The 26,822-nt window shown below is 41.4% G+C and overlaps 1 protein-coding gene across 1 annotated transcript in view; it reads left to right on the top strand.

Moving 5' to 3' along the window:
- The window catches only part of LOC110989533 (homeobox protein cut-like 1), a 47,341-nt gene that overhangs the window by 12,098 nt on the left and 8,421 nt on the right, over positions 1 to 26,822 (top strand). Inside the window, exons 2-11 of the mRNA XM_022253996.2 lie at positions 6,187 to 6,297; positions 6,655 to 6,781; positions 15,925 to 16,062; positions 16,327 to 16,450; positions 16,704 to 16,780; positions 16,992 to 17,058; positions 21,063 to 21,216; positions 25,051 to 25,116; positions 25,392 to 25,520; positions 25,768 to 25,993. Coding sequence (XP_022109688.2) covers positions 6,187 to 6,297; positions 6,655 to 6,781; positions 15,925 to 16,062; positions 16,327 to 16,450; positions 16,704 to 16,780; positions 16,992 to 17,058; positions 21,063 to 21,216; positions 25,051 to 25,116; positions 25,392 to 25,520; positions 25,768 to 25,993 — 1,219 coding nt within the window. The remainder of the gene's footprint in view (positions 1 to 6,186; positions 6,298 to 6,654; positions 6,782 to 15,924; positions 16,063 to 16,326; positions 16,451 to 16,703; positions 16,781 to 16,991; positions 17,059 to 21,062; positions 21,217 to 25,050; positions 25,117 to 25,391; positions 25,521 to 25,767; positions 25,994 to 26,822) is intronic.

Here is a 26,822-nt window from a genome sequence, read left to right on the forward strand (position 1 = left end):
GATTCAGCTCTGTCTGTACCATGTAGGTATAAGTGAAGACATTTAGATATTAAAAATACAGGTACATTTTATTGGAGAAAATGTAGTTTGAAATAAATGATTTATAATCTTTGTCATGCAAATTTGGCTGAGCAGTAAATGCCATCATAAAAAATATTCTTGACATACGGTGTACATGTACCGGTACATAATACCAGTAAGTGTACCAGATTGTAAGGTTGATGTTTCCCGTGTACTGTACCGTACGGTACCGATGCAGAAACATGTTTAGAAACATTAAACAAAGTTGTTGAATGCAGCTGATACATGTAAGTGATAAAGGTTGTGATTGCTGTTTGTAAAACTGAACATTGCACATGTATAGAGAGCTACAGATTAAAAAGGTTGGCAATGTCAGATTTTTACGTGAAGTTACATGTAAGTCACAAATGGGTCATTCTATAGATTTAGGTCCAGTTTTTTGTCTGTCCCTCTCACATCTGACATACTGGTACCGGTACTTGTACTGCTATGATATTGTAACTTTAACTTTTTCTTTCTTGAGAGGTATTTTGTAATGCAGAGCGCCTTTGTACGGTACATGTACATGTATTTCCATTTCATATTTCACAGGTCATGTGTAACAGAGTCACAAAAGTGTCAAATATTTGAACCCGTAATTTATGGAATGACCTACATGTAAGTCCTTTTCTTTCAGCAAGTCACAAGTATTTTTCCAAAGTACAGTACATGTACAAAAAGAAATTGCAACACTAGTCTGACTTGTCAGCCATGTCAGAAGTGCAGTTTAACGCCTCTTTTGACTTAGTTTACATAGAGATTGATTCATTCAGTAGTGACAAACGGTGGTGTACCAATGACCACTGATGTGCTGCTGTGTAGCCTACATGTACATGTACCGGTGCTACTGTACAAGTATACCATACATAAAACTTAGCTGCATTGTTTGTAAACAACACTCAAAACACGCGTTGCTACATGTATGAGGTTGATTGTCACTGTGTACGAGTTCATGTTAGAAAATAATTTACATGTACATGTATGTAGGCCTACAAGTGTTTTCGTGTAGGTGAGATCAAGGGATAATTACGTACATGTAACTGACATGTTGTACTTGTTGCAGAATGGACTGGACCAGGTTGAGGGTTGAAAGTTTGATATTTCATTTCAAGCCTCATGCCATTGCTCACTGAACGAACCACTTCAGCTCCCCGGTTCCCTTTAAGTTTGATGGTTGGAATTCACTCTTAGTGCCCATTAACTCAGCAACTGTGTGGAAAAGAAACTCAAGACTCCTGGGTGGAATGTTACCTGATCCTTTACTAAATCCATCTTAAATAAACCTTCCAACCGTCAACAAAGTCAGGTCAATCAATCACGTTAGCCCATAAGGCATTCTTGGGGTAATCTTACACAAATGACACCTTGGAAACTTAGACACCCTGTAAAAAAAACTCTTTGTTCAAATGTTCTGCCAAGACCATTTAAGTTTAAATTTAGTAAAAAGGAAAATAATGTTTGTTCAGTGAGGGAGGCACAATGTATGGGGATTAGGGAAAGTCAAAATGAACGAAATGTGCTAGAACTTACATGTAGTTGTCCAGTATGTACATGTACTGTACATGTACATGTACATTTACACCGGTAGCAATTTATGAACATTTACGTTGCATGCGTGGCCTGTGGTGGGGGAAGCTTATCAGACTTGTACCCATTTACAAATGGACACAAATGGCAGGTGGAAGTAAAGGAGGTAGATGTAGTTTGTTCATTATGCTACCATATCCAAACATCTATAAAGGCACATGTATATTACACCGTACATGAAAAGTACCAATACATGATGTTTGAGCCTCAAAATAATTAGTGATTCACATGCATACATGTACATGTACTAACATGTTATACAGTATACTGGTTCTCGTACATGTACAGTGCACTGCCTGTGAATCTGAGATACCGTAGGCCTACATGAACCTGTACATTGTATGTTCCCATTCTTGGCATTGTAAGGTAACATTGTACATTGATCCATGCTTGGATGAAATGAAAGCCAGTCCAGAGTTCCATCATTTACATGTACATTTCCAATGAATAGAATTCTTTGCATTTGGAATTTGGGGTGTTCATGTGCCAAAGGTCCCACCTTCTAACCTTTAGTGGTTCATTTTACTATAAACCATCCAAGTACCAGTAAGGCTTGGATTGCGTTACAGTAAAAACTCCAGTTACCGGTACATGTACATGTAATAGGGCAGTATTGACCCCTGATGGCACGCTTCCAGAACCCTTGGATAGGAAAAATACATGTTATATGCAAAGATTTGAAATGTTTTCGTTTGGTTACTTCTTAAAAAATCCAACTTAGAAAAGGGGCTTTGGAAAATATTTGCTAGTATATCAATTTATAGAAACTGAAAAATTACCTGATCTAAAAGAGAAATATTCTGCCAAAAATTGACCCATCACTTCTGAAAATCTAAAATACCCGTACATGAAGAGCAGTGCAATGAGGTACATGTAGTTTCATACGCAGATGAACAATGAACATTTACGGTTTAAAATTTTATGGTAGTCCATCGGTAAAAGCCGAAATAAAAACGGATCAAAATAGTTTACACACTTTTATAATTTAAAAGGTAATAAACTTAAAGCAGTACTCTACTTCATGAAAGATTCTAATATTTTATCTAACATTTGCTGACAACAACTGCATGATGTCAACTCAACAGAGTGTATCAGTAGAACCCATCCACTGCTGTTGTTGTGTTGGATTTATTTGATTTTAGGGGATTTTGATTTCTGTCAATAATGGTCGTGTACCATACATGTAACTCAGCATTACATGTACATGTAATTCGTACTGTACCAGTTACGTACATGTACATTAAAACACACCAGTATAATGTGTAAAATCTTACTGTAAACTATATTCTTATACGTACCTGTATCGTACATGTATTCAATTTAAAATACAAAGGGGGAGGGAATCATTTCAAACTCTGTGTCCCATCTCCCTGCTGATCTCAAATGCTACCTTTCACTCATTCACGCATAGCGTTCATGGTGCTGCTGGATTGTTTATGCAGCTGCCCTCCAAAGGTCTGTACTAATTTGGCACAGCCACTGGTATTGATTACTTCATACATGAGATTCATTCGTGGAAATCTGTAGAAACCTCCAAAAAGAAAGTTGCATGATGTTGATTGTTGGGCTTTTGATAAAGAAGGCTAGTGTCCACATGCCTGTCAAAGAGTACATATGTACATGTAGCTGCACTGCATTGTTTTTTTGCATTGTTTATTTAGGCCTATGTACTCTTCAATGACTGTCTAACATCAACCTAATAATACATGTACATGTACATGTATGTACATGGGCAGTGGCAGACTTTGAGACGCTGGTTGTAGCAGGTCCTTTTTCAAGGTATTGTGCAAGTTCAGCAGAGCATGTACCGGTATGCTCAGAATAGTGCACGCATGTTCAGAACTGGTACAAAGCACTGGTAATCGCTATGTTTGTCACCACCAAGTGTTTCAAAGTCTCCCATTTCATTACGGATGTTACAATTTGTATGGAACTTTCAAGTGTCCATTGATAAACAATTAACTTGTGGTGAAAAAAACGAGTTTATTTGCTCTTATACATGTACATGTACATTGTGTACATGTTCCTCCAGCCTACCCTGTATATTCCCTCCAGCCTACCCTGTATATTCCCTCTAGCCTACCCTGTATATTCCCTCTAGCCTACCCTGTATATTCCCTCTAGCCTACCCTGTATATTCCCTCTAGCCTACCCTGTATATTCCCTCTAGCCTACTACCCTGTATATTCCCTCTAGCCTACCCTGTATATTCCCTCTAGCCTACCCTGTATATTCCCTCTAGCCTACCCTGTATATTCCCTCTAGCCTACCCTGTATATTCCCTCTAGCCTACTACCCTGTATATTCCCTCTAGCCTACCCTGTATATTCCCTCTAGCCTACTACCCTGTATATTCCCTCTAGCCTACTCTGTATATTCCCTCTAGCCTACCCTGTATATTCCCTCCAGCCTACCCTGTATATTCCCTCTAGCCTACATGTACATGTACCCTGTATATTCCCTCTAGCCTACCCTGTATATTCCCTCCAGCCTACCCTGTATATTCCCTCTAGCCTACATGTACCCTGTATATTCCCTCTAGCCTACCCTGTATTTTCCCCCTAGCCTACCCTGTATATTCAAGTGTTAAATAAACATGTACATGTACATGTATTAAAGAAACTTTGTTTTAGTTTCACTGATTTTTGACCTTCACAGTACATTTCAATAAAACTCGCTGGAGTTGTTTTCTTTACATGTAGCTTAGCTTTGTTACAGTTGGCCTGAGTCACATGTACATTGTGCCTGTATACAGGCATGAATTGAAAAGTTAGAAAATTATATAGTCCAATTTCGTTAATCAAAGCTGTTACAATGTACCTTACATACATGTACATGTAATGGTACAGAAATGCCATGTAGAAATACAATGTATACATGTAAAGAAAACATGTTAAGAATTTTCCATGTGGTATTGCTTTGATATTCACCCAAGATTCATTACATTGAGGTGTACCCTTAACCAGCAATAGTGGAGAAAAAATTGTAAAATCAGCGCGAAACTTTGGCAGTCATGTCACAGTTGGTGTGGAATTGTCCACATTTACATGTAAATACTGTAGAATGATGACACAATTCATACAGTTCATTGTTGAACCTTACAATATAAAACAAAAATGACATTATTGACAAGAAAAAGGTGCATGATTAATTGTATTCATGAGCATTTGGCTGTGTTGTGCACATAAGACTGAATTCTAAAATCCTTAAACAACAGTTTTGTTAAACTGTTTGTTAAATACCATGCCAGGCCCTGTGTGCCATGTACTGTACGAATACATGTACATGTACATATGGGGTAAAAACCAACAAAACTGAAAATTTCAAATCGTTCGTCACTGCTTTGTTGTAGGATACAATAATCATTATTGAGTTGTGCAATTCGTTCATGTACATGTACAGCACATGTATGTACTTGTGCTCAGTGAAAATGGCACTGCATGGTACCGGTACATGTACATGTACATGTGTTGTATGGGACCTGCATACTGTATGTACGGTACAATGTACATGTATACATACATGTATACACGTATGTACATGTATACATACATGTACACGTACTTGCATGAAAACAGCATCCTTTCTTTAGCAAACAAAATATCAAGGACACAATGTTTTTTTCCTGAGAGAATTTCTTTATTGGCTGAGAAGTTGACCTGTCACATTATTACAGGTATTAGCAGCCTGGCATAATCAGATCAGGGAATAAATTGTGCCTGAATTATCCTGGCTTTAGTTGGTTTGAATTGGAATTAACAAGTCCATTATCTGCTTAAGTAGAAGATAATTTGAGTTCTTGTGCCTTGGTAACCATTGTAGTTGAAATTAGATACTTGGATGGATTTATAATTTGTGAAATGAAATTGATATTCACCGAGAGATTTGGCCAAGATCAAATTGCTACAGGGTAAATGTTCTATTCTCAATGCATGCATATCCAATATAAAGTGCAGAACTGATAATTTAGGATTTGGTAAGAGGATTCGTCGCAGATTGTGGTGTACATACGTACACTATGTACATGTACTCTGTACACGTATGTGTAAATGTACATTGTATGGGTTGTGGAACTGTGTTGTGGGGACTAACATCCCTAAAACATTTGGGTCCGCATAATGTCTACATTTCAACATGTGTGGTTCTTGTAATCCAATAAAAAGTACATGAGTTCATGTACACAATGTACATGTACATATACTTGTACACATGTACATGTAGATGTTTGATGTATGTATTCAGGGTGCTGTAACCAGAATGGAAGGCACAATATTTGAACATGTATAGTACAATACCGATTTACATTGCATGTGCATGTATGTTGTGAATATACAGTGTATGTGTGTGGGTACATATACTTGTAGGTACCCGTAAGGGGACATTTTGTTTTGTCATAAATCTCCCTGCAGGGACAGAAATTGTTCCTATTAGTGTTTTTAGACCCCATCACACCTGGATTTCAACAGGTTTGTATGTATGTGTGTTTTGGTTAAATGTATGCAATATGAATTTGTTGATTTCTTATTTTGCTGTGAATAGAGGGAACTAGACACAACTGCTACTGAGTTGGCAAGCAGACAAGATGAAAGTGACACATCAAGAAAACGACTGGTGGAACAGAGTAGGGAGTTCAAGAAAAATACTCCAGATGTAAGTGATTACTGCATGTACACGTAGTCCTATTCAGCTTCAATACAACAATGATGTCCTGTGGAAAATTACATACTGTTACATGTGCCAATAGGGGATGAATGGTTTATGAAACTTTATGGAAACTCACATACATGCAAAGTGATGTAAATTTAAAAGAAAAGAAACAGGTACCATATCTCTATAAAGAAAACAAAACTAAAAACAATTACGGTAAGTGACCCTCTCTAGAATCTTTCACTGTTGAGGACACAGATGTGCAGAGTTTTTTTGGAAGGATGCTGATACAGTGCTGGTTCAATTACAGCAAGTGTGATAAACTGCACACAGGTGTTGTGATTAATTGATTTCCTGCAGGATATTAGGAAGTCAGTGGCACCCCTCTTGAAGCTTTTCCAGTCAGAGATTGATGCATTGTCCAAACGTAGTAAGGCAGCTGAGGCCTCCTTCTTGTCTGTCTACAAGAAACTTATTGATTTGCCAGGTGAGTTTGATCCAGATGGTGCCAATAATCAAGTAAGTGTACGGGTCTTTGTGCAGTAAATGTCGGTAAGAGCTTGACATTAACTTAAAAATTAAAAATGCTTTGAGGAGATTAAATGCTCACGAATAACCTGTTCAGAAAAAGTAGCAAAAAGACAACTCTAGGTGTATTCCGGAATAACAAAATTAAGGGTTATGCCTGTTGCCTTGAAGGGGTGTTATTGGTACATGTACATACATGTACATGTAACAGGGACGGACTGCTTGGTAGCCCCAGTCATGCCTGCTTGGTAGCCCCAGCCATGCCTGCTTGGTAGCCCTAGCCATGCCTGCTTGGTAGCCCCAGCCATGCCTGCTTGGTAGTCCCAGCCATGCCTGCTTGGTAGCCCCAGCCATGCCTGCTTGGTAGTCCCAGCCATGACTGCTTGGTAGCCCCAGTCATGCCTGCTTGGTAGCCCCAGCCATGCCTGCTTGGTAGCCCCAGCCATGCCTGCTTGGTAGCCCCAGCCATGCCTGCTTGGTAGTCCCAGCCATGCCTGCTTGGTAGCCCCAGCCATGCCTGCTTGGTAGCCCCAGTCATGCCTGCTTGGTAGCCCCAGCCATGCCTGCTTGGTAGTCCCAGCCATGACTGCTTGGTAGCCCCAGCCATGCCTGCTTGGTAGTCCCAGCCATGCCTGCTTGGTAGCCCCAGCCATGCCTGCTTGGTAGCCCCAGCCATGCCTGCTTGGTAGCCCCAGCCATGCCTGCTTGGTAGCCCCAGCCATGCCTGCTTGGTAGCCCCAGTCATGCCTGCTTGGTAGTCCCAGCCATGCCTGCTTGGTAGTCCCAGCCATGCCTGCTTGGTAGCCCCAGCCATGCCTGCTTGGTAGTCCCAGCCATGCCTGCTTGGTAGTCCCAGCCATGCCTGCTTGGTAGCCCCAGCCATGCCTGCTTGGTAGCCCCAGCCATGCCTGCTTGGTAGTCCCAGCCATGCCTGCTTGGTAGTCCCAGCCATGCCTGCTTGGTAGCCCCAGCCATGCCTGCTTTGTAGCCCCAGTCATGCCTGCTTGGTAGCCCCAGCCATGCCTGCTTGGTAGTCCCAGCCATGCCTGCTTGGTAGTCCCAGCCATGCCTGCTTGGTAGTCCCAGCCATGGCAGCTGTCAAGTAAGGTACCGGTATTTGAACTTTGGTGTTAGTGTGTGTCAAATGTGAGTAATACCGGTATTACCTGAGAAAAGTATGTACCGGTATAATTTCCCTTTTGACCAAAAAATTCTCCACCAACCTTCCAAATCCCTGTATTTTTTACATGGTCAATGCATTAAATTGTCTTTTCGTTGAAAAACATGTACCGGTACATGTACAATGCATAATGCAGCAAATGTGTCCTGTCAGTAAGTGGGTCTTTACTGGTCTGTACATGTACATGTAGTTTATTGCCTAATTTGTTGTTAGTCAAGTCAGTCTGTGTAAAATGGCTTGCATCCAAAATGGGTCTTCAGCATTAGAACAAACCTACATGTACCCATGCCTCATTGATGAACACAAATTTTGATAAACACAGACAATGGAAATCTGACAAAGTTCAAACATTTAATTCCAAATAGTTGGTAAGATTGTTCATGACATTTTGTGATATTACTGTCCACTATTTCCTGCAACCGGAATCAAATCTGGCCTGTGATGATGGGCTGGATATGTTCGATTTAGTCTTTCACACAATTACCCTCTTAACATGATTACCCATGTAAACTTCGGTGACGGAATGCTAAAACATGAAACACCGTTGGTAAGTTGGTTAAGATTGTTCCGAGACATCAAGTCAGAAATCTTTGTCCATAATTGGAGAATACCCATGGGTCAAGGATCTGTCTAAATCTGAGGTCTCATGCGACGGTGAAATTTCCCACATAAATGTACTGGTAACTTTTTGATGGAGAGTCGGAACTGAGATGTCATTGGGCGTTTTGAAAAATGATACCTTAGAAAATTTTTGTTACTACAATATGTTTTACATGCAAGATAACAAGGATATATAAAACAGTTGTATGCAAGTAAGGGATTACATGTACTTGCGTAATGTTTTGACGGACAAAGTTATGTGGGTAGTCACATTTCGAGCAGGTGGCATGTATTGAGAATTGAGCTCGCAGTGGTCGTGTGCCCTATTAATTATTATTTACATGTGGGGAAAACTCAAGTCTTTAGACACCATGAAGTTTCATAGTTTGACTGAAATACAGAGAATAAGCAACAGTTTCCATCTCCTCAGGAAATTTCACAATATCTAACACTATAAGGGGCTCAAGTTTTAGGATTAAGAAAATAAAAAACAAACCCTTTAAGCAGTGGTTATGGTATTATTTCTGATGCACATACTTGATAAACATCACCAATTTGTTGTAACTCTTTGATTGCTGGTACTTCAGAAATTAATCATGTAAATGAACATGTGAGTTTTGCCCAATCGAATCTACCCATCATTGTAGAAAGAATCATGTACACGTTCTCTAATAGATGTATCTAATAATTGTTATGGCCAATCCACAAGAAATAATTCTACATATTGTTAAACCACACTTCCTGAAATGGCTATGAAAAAAGTGTATTTCAGTCGGTAGATTTTAGAAATATTAGGATTAATGTTTGGTGGCTTTGCAACACAAGTTTGTTCTGAAAGAAAATTCTGCATATTCACTTGTGTCAGAAAGTACTTTGGGAAAAATGAAGTTGGATTGAGTGGCCACTCTTCTGTGGTCATCTGTATTTAATGTAGATGCTGGTATTTCCATTGGTATTCCCTTCAACCTCACCAAATATCAACTTGTCCTTTATTATCACTTGTTAATATCACTTGTTAATTTATGAATCAGATGTTGAAACCTTTGAAATGAAAATGACAGCTGAATAATTTTTCCAATTTCATAGTATACAGTTGTAGGTTGATGTGGGCGATTCTCAGTAGTGCACGTCCCATGAGTTTGCAAAGCATTGACCAATCTCAGCGCGTGAAATCTGTCGACCCAATGCGTGTTTGGAAAGGGTCGACAGATTTCACCTCACTGTGATTAGTCAATGTGTTGTAAACTCCGGACGCGTGCTTACTAAAATGCCCATAGTAAAATGTTCCCAGTTGTGTTAGGAGGCCGGGACTGGTATTTGGAAGTGCCTTGGTTTACTGTTATTCACTGCAAAAAGAAACAGCTGTACTACTGTAGGCATTTGCATCTTTACATGTACTTGCTACTAGGTTTCAACCGAGGGTTACAGAAAGGGTAGATTTTATTATCTGTAAGAAGTAAAATAAATACAGTGTATATCGTCAGAGTGGATTACCTGATAGTTTTACAGTACATGATGCTAAAATGCTGCACCATACATGTACGGTACATGTACATGTATGTACACAATGAGAGTCTTCAACACCAACATGTAGCGAAACGGTACAGTGTACATACATACATTTCACTACTGATACATTGTACATGTACATACATGTATGTATAGATCTCTCCGCTGTCCATGTATTGAATTTATGCACAAAATAATCAATACTAGCCAGCATTCCTTGTTTGCTTTGTCATGTTGTATTGGTTTTGCCGAGAGACTGTGTGGATTGATTATCACAAACTGACAAATAATCAATTGGGGTAATTAGCATATTGATCTATGTACATGTACATGTACTCTGTAGTTGTTTTCATCAAGGCAAAATACAGAAGCTTGTTCCATGCACATTTTGCATTGTACTGTTGTAGGAAGGTTTAGATGGCTTGGATAGATGGCTTTTTAGATGCATGCTTCATTTACATAGTGATTTACATAGTGATCAATAAAAGTCGACACATCTCCATGTGTACATGTACATGTTTGTTCCATTTACTGTACGTGTAAAGGTACATGTGCATGTATATGTACCCGGTATACATGTAAGTTTGAATATGGTCTAGACTGGAAACAGGTACCTTACTCCTAAAAACTGCTTTCAGTTTACAAGTTTAAGGATTATACACATAATGTACGGTACATGTACATGTACATAACGGTACATGTACGGTACATGTACTTGGAATGCTGGAATGCTGTACAATATGACTTCACATGATACATGTACATGTACCTGTACATTGAGTTTTGGTATAGTACCTGTACATAGAGCATTGGTACATGTATACATGTACATTGAGCATTGGTACATGTATTGTACCTGTACATTGAGCATTGGTATAGTACCTGTACATTGAGCATTGGTATAGTACCTGTACATTGAGCATTGGTATAATTTCCAGTAGTGTAATCAAAAAGCAGCATTTTAATTAACAAATGATACAGCAGCTGTTTAATTTCCTTTTTTAAGACCTTGCAGCCATCTGTTGGAATTAAGGAGTGATCCATTCGAATGAATGATTATTCACATATTGATTTTGTTTCCAACCTTAGAGTTTAGTCAATAAGACAGATTTTCCATACAATTTATCTGTAAAGGGAAACACATTGAATTGTATTGAAGAATATAAATCAATAATGTTGGTAGCAGTCATACACATGTACAATGTACAGTATACGTAGGTGTTGCTTGGCACAGCTGCTGAGGCTGCAGGCTACCTGGTATACATACCGGTACATGTAGGTACATGTGTGCTTCAGCTGAAGTCAGGTTTAGCATTTAAAAAGAACATTAAAACAACCAGAAAACCAAAAGGCTCCTGGTACATGTACCCCATGCACTTGTTTTTTTTTTTATGTGCTTTTTTGTTTTAAGTGCTTACAAGCTGTCCTTACTTACAAGTGAAACACAAAAAAATAAATACATGTACATGTATGAATAAAGCTACAATACATGATATTGTACATGTAGCTTTTTCCATGTTTACTTTTTTCCAAATAATTTTTCATTTGGAAGGTGATTATCAAAACTTTACAGTGTACTACCATTGCACAAGTACGTGTACATGTAGATTCACATTCTTTCTTGGTGTTGAGGCTATGAAGTACTGGGGTAGATTTTCTTGAAGGTGTACATGTACATGTTTAACCAATCATTTATGGGCGAGGGTCTGTTTAGAGACTTGAGGTACAGTAGCTACATGTACAGTAACTACATGTGAAGGTTGTTTGGAAGAGAGGGAAATCAAACACCATCACTTAGGAAGTGACAACTTAATCCACATGATGTATCTTGTAACTGTAGGATTGGACCTAGGGTTACCAGAGATGGACAGTAAAGTGAGTGCTTAGATTATAGGTCAGAAGAGCTGTAACCTATGCGTTAAAAAAGACTGCCATGCAGAAGAGTAAACAATAGGATAGGTACATGTTCATGTAGGGCCTACCCTACTGGGAAAGTTACACATGTACAAAGAACTTACTGCACAACTAGGGATGCAAGGTCCTACAAGGAGAACCACTATCAATTTTTGGGAAAGTATGTACATGTAGACATGACAGAGAATTACAGTGTACTTTTACCGGTACATAGCTTCTGTACTTAATGTTCTTCAACGTACATTGTGTATGTACTGTCCACATTGTTCGGGTACATGAAGTACATGTACTTAGTACTTGAGCAAGAAACGGTACCGGTACTCGAACATACTGGTACACCTGTAGGAAACTTTTTGTGCTGTCCTACCCTTGAATGTACCTATAAAGCATCCATGTACATGTAGTCTGCTACAATGATGCTACAATCATATGCAAATTTATGTAGGCCTATACATACATGTACATGCGTGTACGTGTGTGCATTGTATGAAAGACATCAAGTGCGTATGTGTACATGTACCGGTATATGGGTAGAGTAAACAGATTTAAGGAAAGAGTTACATTGAAGAGTTTTAATGATTGCTCTGGTGAGGTTAGGCGCATACAGACCGTGGGTTTTACATGTTTTAAGTTGGTTCACATTTTATGTACATGTATATACATGTATGTGTCACTGGAGCATTATTGAGTGTCTACCCAAGTACATGTACATGTAGTCTTTATTCTGCATGTGCATTTAATACTGCAGGATGAAGGCTAGGTGGAAACAGTGCTTGGGTTTTCATACTGTACCGGACCAGTACTCCTACTGTACCTCTAGTTGGCATGGTTGGGGTACATTGAATACACCCCCCCAAGTATTCATACTGTACCAGTACTCCTACTGTACCTCTAGTTGGCATGGTTGGGGTACATGGAATACACCCCCCCCCAAGTATTCATACTGTACCAGTACTCCTACTTTACCTCTAGTTGGCATGGTTGGGGTACATGGAATACACCCCCCCCCCAAGTATTCATACTGTACCAGTACTCCTACTGTACCTCTAGTTGGCATGGTTGGGGTACATGGAATACACCCCCCCCAAGTATTCATACTGTACCAGTACTCCTACTGTACCTCTAGTTGGCATGGTTGGGGTACATTGAATACACCCCCCCAAGTATTCATACTGTACCAGTACTCCTACTGTACCTCTAGTTGGCATGGTTGGGGTACATGGAATACACCCCCCCAAGTATTCATACTGTACCAGTACTCCTACTTTACCTCTAGTTGGCATGGTTGGGGTACATGGAATACACCCCCCCCCAAGTATTCATACTGTACCAGTACTCCTACTTTACCTCTAGTTGGCATGGTTGGGGTACATGGAATACACCCCCCCAAGTATTCATACTGTACCAGTACTCCTACTTTACCTCTAGTTGGCATGGTTGGGGTACATGGAATACACCCCCCAAGTATTCATACTGAACCAGTACTCCTACTGTACCTCTAGTTGGCATGGTTGGGGTACATTGAATACACCCCCCAAGTATTCATACTGTACCAGTACTCCTACTGTACCTCTAGTTGGCATGGTTGGGGTACATTGAATACACCCCCCCCCCAAGTATTCATACTGTACCAGTACTCCTACTGTACCTCTAGTTGGCATGGTTGGGGTACAGGTACATGGAATACACCCCCCCAAGTATTCATACTGTACCAGTACTCCTACTGTACCTCTAGTTGGCATGGTTGGGGTACATGGAATACACCCCCCCAAGTATTCATACTGTACCAGTACTCCTACTGTACCTCTAGTTGGCATGGTTGGGGTACATGGAATACACCCCCCCAAGTATTCATACTGTACCAGTACTCCTACTGTACCTCTAGTTGGCATGGTTGGGGTATAGGTACATGGAATACACCCCCCCCAAGTATTCATACTGTACCAGTACTCCTACTGTACCTCTAGTTGGCATGGTTGGGGTACATGGAATACACCCCCCCAAGTATTCATACTGTACCAGTACTCCTACTGTACCTCTAGTTGGCATGGTTGGGGTACATGGAATACACCCCCCCAAGTATTCATACTGTACCAGTACTCCTACTGTACCTCTAGTTGGCATGGTTGGGGTACATTGAATACACCCCCCCAAGTATTCATACTGTACCAGTACTCCTACTGTACCTCTAGTTGGCATGGTTGGGGTACATGGAATACACCCCCCCCCCCAAGTATTCATACTGTACCAGTACTCCTACTTTACCTCTAGTTGGCATGGTAGGGGCACATGGAATTCACCCCCCCCCCCCAAGTATTCATACTGTACCAGTACTCCTACTGGTACCTCTAGTTGGCATGAGTTGGGGGTACATGGAATACACCCCCCCCCAAGTATTCATACTGTACCAGTACTCCTACTTTACCTCTAGTTGGCATGGTAGGGGTACATGGAATACACCCCCCCCCCCAAGTATTCATACTGTACCAGTACTCCTACTTTACCTCTAGTTGGCATGGTAGGGGTACATGTAATACTCCTCCAGAATGTTATGTTTGTGAGAGCATTGGGTCACCACCAGTGACGAATACATGTACAATGTACATGTATAAATAGGTTCTGTACCGTTGCATTACAGTACATTGATGTACTGGGAACCAGAGGGAATGTTAAAGCTATTGAGAAGTGAATTAATACGCGCTGGCCAGTCTTAAACGTGCCTTTAAGACCCACTCAGGAGAATGGACGCGACCTAATGCCCAAGCTGCAGACCAGTCCTTCACTGGAAACCACATGTCATTTGGATGATGTACATGTACTGGTAACAACCCATTCTTTCAAGTTGTTCCTACCTTGTATATTCATTAAATACCTTTTTTTTAGTGAGAGAGTCAAAAGAAAGTCATTACATGTATGTTACAGATTTCCAACGATTTTGTTCCAGAATTTTACTTTGATTTACACCCCAATCCATTTTATGCTTTTTAAACTCATTCTTTGTGCAAGCTTTCTAGAACAATCTCCATATGACTTGATGCATGTGTGGGGCATTCTGTATGCCACGTTGCACGCAGACTCCTTGTATCCAAGCACCACAGCGTTTTTTACACAGTGGGCATTATCATATCTCTGCGGGCATTGTCCAAATAATACACAGCCCACGTTGCACATTGTTGAATGGGGAAACTTTCTGAGCTATGAGTATTATATAAATCATCTGATAATGTAATAAAAATTGACCAATAATGTAATAACAAAGAGACCAATATTAATAATGTCACAACCATTGACTTTCCCACCGGTATCTTACAACATTTTGGAGACTTAGCTTTTGTCATGTTAAAGTTTTCATGGCTGATCCTACCTTTTTCGATATGTTTTTACCGGTTCTTTCGGGACGTGAGTGCTGTATAATCCTTGCCATTTCATCATGTTACATGACTTCAGAGGTTAATCATGTAAACTGTCACTAAATTGAAAAGGGCACATCAAATATGGGTATGACACTATGTACATGTACATGGATGTACTTATGAGTAGACTACAGTTAGACGTTAGAACCTAAGTTGGTCTTTAGTCTTCGGAACATAAAATAGAATGTTAAAGTTCTTATAAATTGCTACATCCAAGAATTTTTCAAAAGCAAAGCATTTTAACAAACTTGTACATGTATGTGTTTACGGTACATGTATACATACATGTATATGTTAATTACATGTATTAAAATTCAATGTTATCAAATTATCTGCTATTGGAAAAGGTTCCGTTGGATGTGGTTGAAGTAAATTAACCTTGACAACTGTCAGTTTGTCCTACAGAAAAGAGCTTTGCCTAGAGCGTTATTTCTACCCCTTATGATCTTCTCTCTAATTTAGTATTGTTACTTTTTTTCCCTCCAGACCCTGTGTCAGTCTTGGACCATAGTTTGAACCTACAAAAACGGGCCCAGAAAGCCCAAGACCTTGAGGTTGAGAACCAGAAGCTGAGAGAGACATTGGAAGAATACAACTTAGAGTTTGCTGAGGTCAAAAATCAGGGTAAACAGCATGCTTTAAACATTGCGTGGCAAGAAATAGTGTTTGATGACAATTGACATTGTGAATTGAATTGTTGGCTTAAGTTGAGATAAGTTGAGGCTCCTAAAGTACATGTAGGTGTGAGGGAATTGTCAGTTTAGAATTACATAAGTACTTCGGGTGTAGAGAAATTAACACCAAAACTTGTGTAAAATTAATCTTGATTATGAGAGTATGTGATGCTCATTCTGCACAAATGAATAACTGTTGTACTTGACATTTCAGAGGTGACCATAAAGAACTTGAAGGAGAAACTACGCGAGTATGAGGAACGGATGGAATCAGCTGCTCAGAGTCGAGCAAAAGAGAAAGAGAAAGAACTGCAGAGGGAATTCCTAGAAAAGGAGAGGTACAATTTGTAATTAAGTCGTTTCTTTTGCTCGTTTACCTTAGTTATGGTTTCATTACCTTATTTATGGTCCCAGGAATCCTGTACGAGCAAGATCGTGACTTTATGGGCTATTAAAGTTCTGTGGGCTCCCTGCCTTAGAAGTTGAGGTTGTTATGGTAACATTCTTATCTGCTGTGGCTCTAACCTTGTGAATCAATCTAAAATATACCAGTATGGTTACCACAATTCTGGTTTATCCTGGTTTATACAGACACTTGCAAGAAACTCAGTTGACTTTAGCAACGAAACTAGGAGAGGCAGAACTCAAAATACAGACCCTTCAAAATGGTAAGTTGTAAGTTACACACACAGGATATACATGTATGAGAAGAAACATTTTGCTATCTCAGGAAATGCACTGTTGTCCTTGCAGTTTATGAAGATCACATTTCTGTGGAATTCTGACAGTAATAGGATAATGGCATTATTCACTTTGTATCTTGTATTGAGATTGTAGAATGCTGTGTATTTATAACTTTCTACATGTATACTCTTTCAGCTTTGGATGGCAGCCAGTCAGAGCTGTTTGATCTCAGAGGCAAATTTGAGGAACAGGCAGCCGCAAAGTAAGTTTGAATTCGGATGACAATAGATGAAGAAAGGAACTAGCAAGCTAGACTGTGTACCCAGAACATTCAGAACGAATACAGGCTGTTATGTACAGTACAGGTCAGAATTTTAGCTGACATGCTAACACGATCAGTGAACCTGGCACGCTGTTCAATACACGCTTTGCGGTTTTTACCATGCATTGCTGGTCCAATGCACGATAAGCTTGACCCCAGACCTCTTTATCTCGGCAGGGCTTGTGACCACAGACTGCAAAGTTGACCGACAATGTGAACCACTGCACACACAGGGCTGTCGCTCCAGCTTTGTGTATATGCATGTACAGTGTACATGCATACACTGCACCGCAAAAGATATAGCGTACGTGTACGTGAACATTATACTTTGTTGTTACTCTAATGTAATATTTAAAACATGAAACCAAATTATTATAGAAATGTTCATTAATGTCTAGGCTTCAATAAAATTGTCATTGATATTGCATATTTATGTTTAAATGTTATTAACCACTACCAGCCAGGGACTCTGAAATCGGAGCCGTATGGTTTATATGCGTGGCCGGGGTCTCCAAACTCGGACAAAGGAAACAGGGCCCTGTAACCAAACACCGTACTCCGAACAAAAGACCAGGCTGCTGGGCATTAGAGGCATTTTTCACTCTCAAAAGTGGTGATAATCCAGCGTTATTTTGAAACTGTATACCAGGGTTTGGGGCATTGAGAGCAAGCGGATTACCACCGGGGACAAAAGCGCTCCACCACCGCAGCGATGAGCCACATAGCACCGCTGCACGCTAATCTGGCCCCTATTGAAAAGAGGTCAGCAGTGCACTGAGCCAGGTTCGTGACCAAAGACAGTTGTATAACACCGCACAATGTGGGCTCTGTTTACAAGGCTGCAGGCCTGGCTGAAATACTCGGGCGTCAATGAAGGTCACCTGTCAACTTAGAGTAGTGCCTACAGATTACTCTGTGCGGCTGTAAACGACCGTTAAATGGAATGATGAATTTTTGAAGGATTTTGAAAACGGAAAAAATGATAGTCATGCCGGCCCAGCATCATCAACGTTGAAAAATGCCCCGGCACGAAGTGGTTAAAATGATAAAAACCAACTTAACTGTTTTCTGTGTGTACAAAGTCAATGGGGGACGTGGCGAAATTCAAGAAGGCGGAACCCATGGCACGCCAATAAACACAAAGGACGTGGATCAGTTTAGTAATGTGTAAAACCTCCACGAGCATCGATAACGCTTTGACACCTTGTTGGCATTGAAGCCAAGAGATTGGTGATGAAATGGCAGTCCATTCCATCCCAAATCTGCTGGAGAGTTTGGAACAGCTCCTCCTTACTTTCAGGCCTCCGATTCTCACGACGGAGTCGCAATTCGAGCTCGTTCCAAAGATTCTCGCCTCAAACTGCCAACTACCCCCCATTTCAGTGATGAGATCGGGGGTTGGATCAGCCAAGAATTCCTGTGTAATTCTTGCAGTGTGTGGGGGGCATTGTCGTGCTGAAACAGGAAGTCAAAGCAGAAGCCAGCATGTGGTCGCAGAGAATATAGGTGTTGATATTCTCCGCGACCTGTGTCAGCACACTTGTGCCCCCAGAGCTCATACAGCCCCAAACCATGATGCCAGATCCTCCATGCTGTACTGACAGAACCACACAGTTCTCAGAAAACTCCTCCCCACCAGCCTTCTGACATTGATACAGCTGGAATCGTGACTCATCGGTCCAAAGAACGCGGCTCCAGTCATTAGCTGTCCTCACCAGATGCTCACAGGCCCAGGCTAGACGCATTGCTTTGTGGGTACATGTACATAGCTGTAAGGCGGGGTTGTACCTTGCTACCCGACCATTCAAGCCAGCTGCTGCTAGGAGACGAGACACGGTGGAGTGATGGACGTCACCACCAGTCTGGGGGAGTCCCATTCGCAGCTTGGGGGCAGTAAGGAAATGGTTTCGGCGGTATGTCCGCACTAGGAATCAGTCATCCCTCGCACTAGTGGACCATGGACGGCCAGATTTGGGGAGACCTGCCATGGATGCTCTTTCCACCAACTTCTTTAAATTAGTCCCGACGGTGTTGTCACTGATGCCAAGACGCCTGGCTATCTCTCGTTTTGAAATTCGTTCCTCGTGCCAGAAAAAAGCTTTGATCGTGCCTTTTTGGTGGTCAGTCAGAGGCGTTTTCATGGCCATTGTGTTCAGCTTTGAGATTGATGGGAGTGAAGGGATTCATTTGCAAAATAGCCCCCCTTTATAAAGCACTAGAATCCCCAGTTTTCATTGCCTTCAATGGGGGTCAACTTTTACTTCATAAATATTCAGAAAATGTATTTTCCCGCCGTGCAAAGTTTGTTGCCATTGGTTTAAATGCCACTATAATATATTCATGAGCTTAATGAATATTAAATGAGGTCCTTCAATATGGCGATCTTACATGGTCGCGAAACGCTGTCGCGAAATTGTTCTTAAATGGAACCATAGGACCGACATGGACCCTTCAAAATATGAATTTATTTGATTACAATAATGACACAAGACACAGGTTGGTAAATTTATTGACAAACTGAGATATTTTATGGAAAAATCAGCAACTGAAAAATACAACCGAGGTGCACTATATCTTTTGCGGGGCAGTGTACATGTACAATGTACGTTTACCGGTACACTGTATGGCAGTGCACTGAATAAGTGAAATTACGTACATGTACATCGGCAGATCGGATTACGGTGTCAGCATTCTCCGTTATGCAGGGGTCAGCATGTTTCGTGTTTGCAGTTAACTCCCTTCATGTCCGTTTGAATCGGTACACGCTGACACGCTAAGCGTGCTTGCATGTGGACTAAAATTCTGACCAGTACTGTATATCTTTTATCAAATCCAATGCCTAAAAGGATTTTCCCTCTGCAGAGATTCATAAGGAATGAAATAGAATTCTTTTTGCAGAGATTCATAAGTAAAAGAATTAAATTCTTTTGGATTTGATAGGGGATCGTGGCCTAAAGGTCAAGACTCATGTTACTAATGATAAAATGGTCGGGTTTGAATCCAGCTATCGCCATAAGTTATGGCCTTGGGCTAATCATTACTCTTGCTTTCCCCTTTACTTTGGAGTATAAATGGGTATCAGCATTAGCAGGGGAGGAACCTGTGTTGACTGATATCCCATCAAGAGAGGGTAGGGGGAAGAGAAATATGCTCACTGAAAAAAGTGTAGATGAACATCGTCTAATGAGCCACATTGGCTTGAGACAGACATGCCTCTTTGACTTTTATAATGTCAGAGTTCCCAGCTAACCTGGAAATGAGGGAAAACCTGGAAAATGACTTCCCCTTTTCCAGTCAGGGAAAAGTCAGGGAATTTGAAAAAGTCCCTGAAATCAGGGAGAAATAATGGAATTTTGTGTGTCCAGTGGTCAGACTTTTTTGCCTCATGTCCATACCAAACAGCGAATCCCCTGGATGATTGCATGGCTATGGGGGCTTTCTATTGCTCAGTGTACTTGTAGTGAATGCCTTTTTCTTTCTGTATCAATGTAGCTGCAGTTCACCTACATGTACATGTGTAACCTTATAACATGTAACACAAACAGTTATAGTGTACATGTACACTATCAGACTGTAAAGCCAAAATAAGTATCCTGGAATTTTTAACTTCCATCAGGGAAAAATCAGGGAATTTTGTATCTATGAAATGCTTAGAGCCCTGATTGCGTCATCATTATTATTTAATAAAATGTTTTGCTTTCATAACAAGTTGTCCTGTTACAATGGCAATACCAGCACTTCTTTGGGAGTGTGTTACATGTATTTGTTCATGTTTGAAGTACATGTACATGTAACAATACAAAGTGTTATTTAAAGCCATTATTTTGCCTTTGAGTAAGAGTCTGCTACTGGTATGTATACATGTACATACTCGTACCATGATCATAATGGACCAAAGTATCAGGCCCTCTACAGGTATCTTTCAAATCCTTTTCTTTCTTCAGATCTGATGAAGTTGACATGCTAATGACAGACTTGGAGCGATCAAACCAGAGGCAGACTGCCAGTGAGAAGGAACTAGAAACACTAAGAGCACAACTAGCATCAGCAACGCAAGCATTGCAGCAAGCAGAACAGATGCAGAAAGCTCCAAGTGTGGTGAGGATGTAGTCATTCTGTCAAATCATAAAAAATAATATAACTAGAAGTGTTTAGAAACCAACATCCATAAAATGGGTTGCATTTACATGTATGAGTGCTGTTTAATGGATGTACATGTAAACAGATGTCTTTTCAGTAACTATTTTACCGAAAAAGGACAGGAGATCTAAATTACTCTTCGTGCTGTGAGTTTCATTGACAGTATCAAAATATTTTTCTGCAGAAGTCAGCTAAATTCTGAAGTCTACAGCGCTCTACCTACCCAAACAGTAACTACATATGCAAATTTCCCATGTGCGTATTGTTTATTCACTGAAAAGATTTGATCTTCCGTGGTGCACCCTGACCCCCCACAATGCAGCGCGGCCTTGCCGCCATGACCGCCTTCTTTTCTCAGCGCCGTAACGTAACGGACGTGATTTTCGAGGAATCTTCGATCTATCGAGCTTTCGTTTTCGCCACACAGTTCTGTATTGATTTGATCACCTTTCCTTCCTTTGTAAAAAAGTAAAACCTGGGTTTTATCCATTTATTGGTAAGAGTGCTCTTTCGTGTATATTTTTTGTGTTCTTTCTTCAGTTTTCTTGTATGTGCACCCTGCAGGTATTTACTGTCAGTACTACGAGGTTCGTTCCAGATTTCCTGTGTCTACCTTACCAGTGAATTATAGGCCTTAGCCGGTTGAATTCAAGGGGTCGCTGTCAGGATCTGTCATACTCCCCTGTCTTCTCGGCAACCAGGAGGAGGAAAAGGCCTTGCCGTCTTCCAGGGGGTTCCAGCCAGGATCTGGCCAGTGGCCCTGGTTTGTTCGGCCCAGGGAGCTGATGGGAAGCTCCATGGTCGACTGCAGAAGACCCAAGCAGGGGCACCGCCAGGATCTGGCAAGGACCCTGTCTCCTTGGTCAATTGCTGGCCTGGAGAGCCAGCGGGAACTCCTAGAGGGTACCCCATCAGACGTCTCCGGGGCCTGTCCCGCCATCATTGTGAGGTACGCCACGCCTTTCGCCTGACGTGGCCAAGAGGAATCCACACAGCATTCCAGCCAGCGTTCCCCGGTGACACCGAAGAATACCACCCGCCATTCAATATCAGCCTGGAACACTACTTCTCCGGCGCCCCCTGGGGCATACTCTCTCTTGCCCATATACTGAAGTCATCAGGCCGGGCTCCACACAAGTGCCGTGGCCTACCCTGCCCGGTGCGCCGTCGAGCCATGACACCCCGACTCCCGCAAACCCCCTTTCGGATCCTGCGGAGCTTAATGGGCTTTTATGCCTGCGGGTCTTCAAGCCACCTCAGCTCTGGCTTTCAACTGGATATCACCGGGTCATCAGACTTCATTGCTCTTGGTCCCTCTACTCGGAATTCTAAAGCCCCTGTTGACCTCGACTGGCACTGCTTCTCGGGCGTTCTGCGGCCCTGGCTGCCACTGGGTGCTTCAAGCACACTGTGGCTCGGGTTTTTATGGGCATCACCGGGTCATTGGACCTCATTTCTCCTGGTCCCTCTGCCTGGTATTCTTCAATTCCCGTTGACCTCGACCTGGAACGCACCCAGGCGTTCCGCCTCTCGTGGCCCTGTCTACCATCTCTGCTACCGGGCTGCCCACCACTCGGGCTTCAAGCCACTGCAGCCCATTTGTGACTCCGGCTTTCAACTAGACATCATCGAGCCTCTTCTCTACTGGGACCTCTCTCTGTAATTCTGCAGTTCTGTCGCAGTTGGGATGCCGGCAGCCACACTGGCATGACTGGGTACGGAACATGGCTTACAATTGACATGAATGCCTTCAATACCTTTCTGCATATTCAGGTGTTATACACTGCTGCTAAAGACAACTTATGCTTTTGACTAAGCAAGCCTTTTTGTTAGGAACCCCCTTGCTCGATAAAGACTGACACTAACTTTATGTAGGTTACATGGAGTCTTTGTCTCAGTCTCTGAACTATTCATTTTTTTTCTTATCGAAGTAAATTCCTTTGATGGCAAAGGAGGGTTCTCCTTTCGCCCAGACCTCACTACAGTCATGCAAAAGACTCTGTATGATAATGCCATCTCCATCTTAGAGTATGTCTTGTGGCTTTCTTGCCTCTTTTTTCTTTTACTCTGCCAACCAAAGCCACATTAATGGAAAGGACAAGGGATCATGCAGTTGACCTGCAGACGATCCACATGGCAGGGTCCAATGACATAGTGACGGACGCACTCTCCCTGGGATGATAGAGCAGCCTTACATCAATCTCTTCCCTTCCTTAAACAACTATTAACTTCCTACAATCTTCCTTTACGGCGGGACTTCCTAGCAATGCTACAGCCATGGCCGCATGGGACTTCATCTGCCCACCTTTCAAATTTGTGACAGCAGATTTTAGCATTGTGTTACGTGTGTCGATAGGCTTTGGCTCCAGCTAACGCTCCTGCGAGTGCTATAATAGACTTCCTTATGTACATGTACTTCTTTCACCTGGAGCTACTAGTACTGCATCTACAACTCATATCTACAGGTCAGCCTAGCTGCCATACACATTGGTTTCAAAATGGGTAACTGCCCTTAACAACATGACATTCCATCACCTCTTATGTGATATACTTATCCTGCATCCCCTTGTTGGGAAATTGGTCTTGTCATAAGACCTAAGCTACCGTAGGTTCTCTAGATGTTTTCCAGTCCTTCCTTTGAACTCCAAATAGCACCTGCCTTACACACACCTGGTTGGCCTTTCTCCTTGTCCTGAGGAGGCAGCAAACTATAGGGGTTTCCCCATTGCCAAAGGCTGTCTGTGTTGGGAGCCACATGGTGTTCACTTCATTCCTCCAATTGGCTTCCTGACGGAAGATCAGACTCCTTCACCCAATCCGTCTCATATCTTTACACTCTCCACCTCCTTACCTCATGGAGGTGATGCGGATAAACTTTGGGGGCCTGTTCATGCCCTGAAGTGGTACCTGACTAAAAGGATAGCATGACAGGGACGATATTAACCACTTTGCTTATCACTTTCAGGACATCACATGTCCAGGGGTGTCAGTACACTATTGCCTGCTGGACACCTTCGGCCATTAGATTTGCTAATCCAGTCTGGCCGTTAAGCTCTGATGAACATAGTCATCATTATATCAGGGTTCATGACGTAAGAGCAGGATCTGCATCTTTGTCTTACTCTCCAGCTGTTGCCATTACAAACATTTGCAAAACTGCATGGTGGAAGTCTCCTACCTCCTGCAACTTGAGGGATGTCCTGCAGAGCGACATCGCAAATGGCAGGACAATCCTACTCTCCACAGTGCAGAGGTTAAAGGGACCTTCCGAAGGACGGACGAAAAGTCATTAAGTTCTTTTACCATTTTTTAAATTTATACAGTCCTATTTATACTTATAATATATAATATTTTACTTTTATATGTAAAAGTGTATTCTCGGCATTAGATGTGTCGTTGCCAACCCCCCACCTAGACAGGTGCTACTCTGCATATATAGTGACTGTTTGGGTAGGTAGAGTGCCGTAGACTCCTTCCCCACATTAAGTGTGGCTTAGGTCTACTAGAGAATACCTACCCAAACAGTCCTTTCCCGCCTGTCCTCCCCAATGTGGCTACAACCTTATTGAGTCGCTTTTGAAAAGGACGATCATGGCGGCGAGGCCGCGCTGCATTGTGGGAGGTCAGGGTGCACCACGGGTGATGAAATCTTTTCAGCGAATGAATAATATGCACATGGGAAATTTGCATACCTGTATGTAGTGACTGTTTGGGTAGGTATTCTCTAGTAGACCTGACCCACACTTAATGCATGGAAGGAATTAACAGTATGTAATGCCTTTTGCGTTATAGGAACAGGCTATTGATATTTTAACAAGATCAAGTCTGGAGGTGGAGCTTTCTGCAAAGGAAAAGGAGGTACATGTATGCCAACCTTTGGTTTATTAGATTGATATCTGTCTATAGATTTCAAGTCCTGGTTTCAGTGATGTATTCTTGTATGAGATTGGTGTGAGCTAATACCCGGTAGCTCTTAGGATGTCATTGGTTGTTTTGGTAGGTCTGTAGACTGTCAGGCTATGATGGCTTCTCTTATTTGTTGTTCATCAATATTCACTCCTATAGAATCGATATGAGTAGAAACTATCGATTTAAAATCTTGAATTAGTTTCTTTCACAAATAAATCTTATAGATTACACAGCTTGTGGAGGATGTTCAAAGATTACAGGCAGCAAACACCAAGATGAGAGAAGGGTCTACCAATCAGATTCAGAAGCTGGAAGAACAAGTTAGCCAAAAGAATGCTGCAATACAGAAACTGGTGAGTCCAGAGGGAAGAGGGGCCCACAGATTATACAGCTGGAAAAAATAAAAACAGCAGCAGCCGATTTCACAGAACTTTAAGCAATGGCATGAGAGAAAGGTAGAAGTAGTAAGTTAGTGTCCTGAAATCTGGCAAATCACCCATTGGTCATCCACACCAAAAAACAGGTGCTTGTTACCAAGATATGATTACTTGTATAGTGATTGTTATTTCTGATATTATCTCTGTTGTTTTCTTCTCTCAGGAGGAACAGATTCGTAGTCAGAGTGACTATGATGAGATCAAGCGGGAACTCAGTGTGCTCAAATCTATAGAGTTTAGTACCCATGGCAGTGATGTGTCAGAGAGTGGTGATCAGACAGATGGTGGTACAGCTACACCCAAATCCCTGGAAATGCTTCTCTTGGAGAAGAACAGAGCCTTGCAATCAGAGAACACTACCCTGAAAGTTACCAAGTCTGAAATAAACAGTGAGTATAAATCCTGTGTGTTCCAATCTGAATACTTCATGGTGTACTTAGGACATGGTTCTGTTGATCAATACGAGTACACTGAAATTTATTACTCTAAAATAAAAAGTGAGTCTAGATTCTATCTGGCTGAAATTGACGTGGCCCAACAGAATTCACGTAGTTTGAAACTGATCGCAGCCTTTTACAACTTTTCAGGGGCATTATCTTCTTAATGTTTTTTCCATTGTAAATAACAAAGATTCTTGTATAAAAATTCCCACTCAATCAAAGAGATTTCTGATTATTAAGTCCCTATGCCAGAAAGAAAAATCCAGACTTGAGGAATCTTCCTTATCAAAGTAGGAATCAAGAATTGTTCCAAACCAATCCTGCTCCAGTCTGTTTTTGGGGTGTTGGAGTCCCCTTGACTTGTTTATATTATGTTAGCATTTTAATCTGAAATACATGTATGTACAGTTTTTACTTTGAAAAGATTCATTTCCTATCTGTTGTTGCTTGGTCATTGATTTGTAAGGGGTGATATTTTATTGATGGTGTAAGTCCATCTTCTGTTTTGATCTCTTTGATTTTCTGTTTGATAATACTATGTATTCAAATTTGTCATGAAACTTAACTTCTAGCACTGAAGAGTGCTTTATGTTATCTTAAGGTACTGGTATAAATAAAAAAAAATCAATGTCGAGCCCTTGCATATGTTGTCATATGAGGGCGATCTTGAGGCTTGTATCTGCATGAAGAGGTAAGGGGCAAAATGCATTTGGAGTGTGTGTGTCTTGTCTAGAGTTGTAAAAAGCATGAAAAGTACATCCCTTCTGAACTCAGTTGA

Source organism: Acanthaster planci, linkage group LG09, assembly GCF_054643075.1.
Source record: "Acanthaster planci isolate LZ-2023a linkage group LG09, COTS_SCS, whole genome shotgun sequence".
NCBI classification, from domain to species: Eukaryota; Metazoa; Echinodermata; class Asteroidea; order Valvatida; family Acanthasteridae; genus Acanthaster; species Acanthaster planci.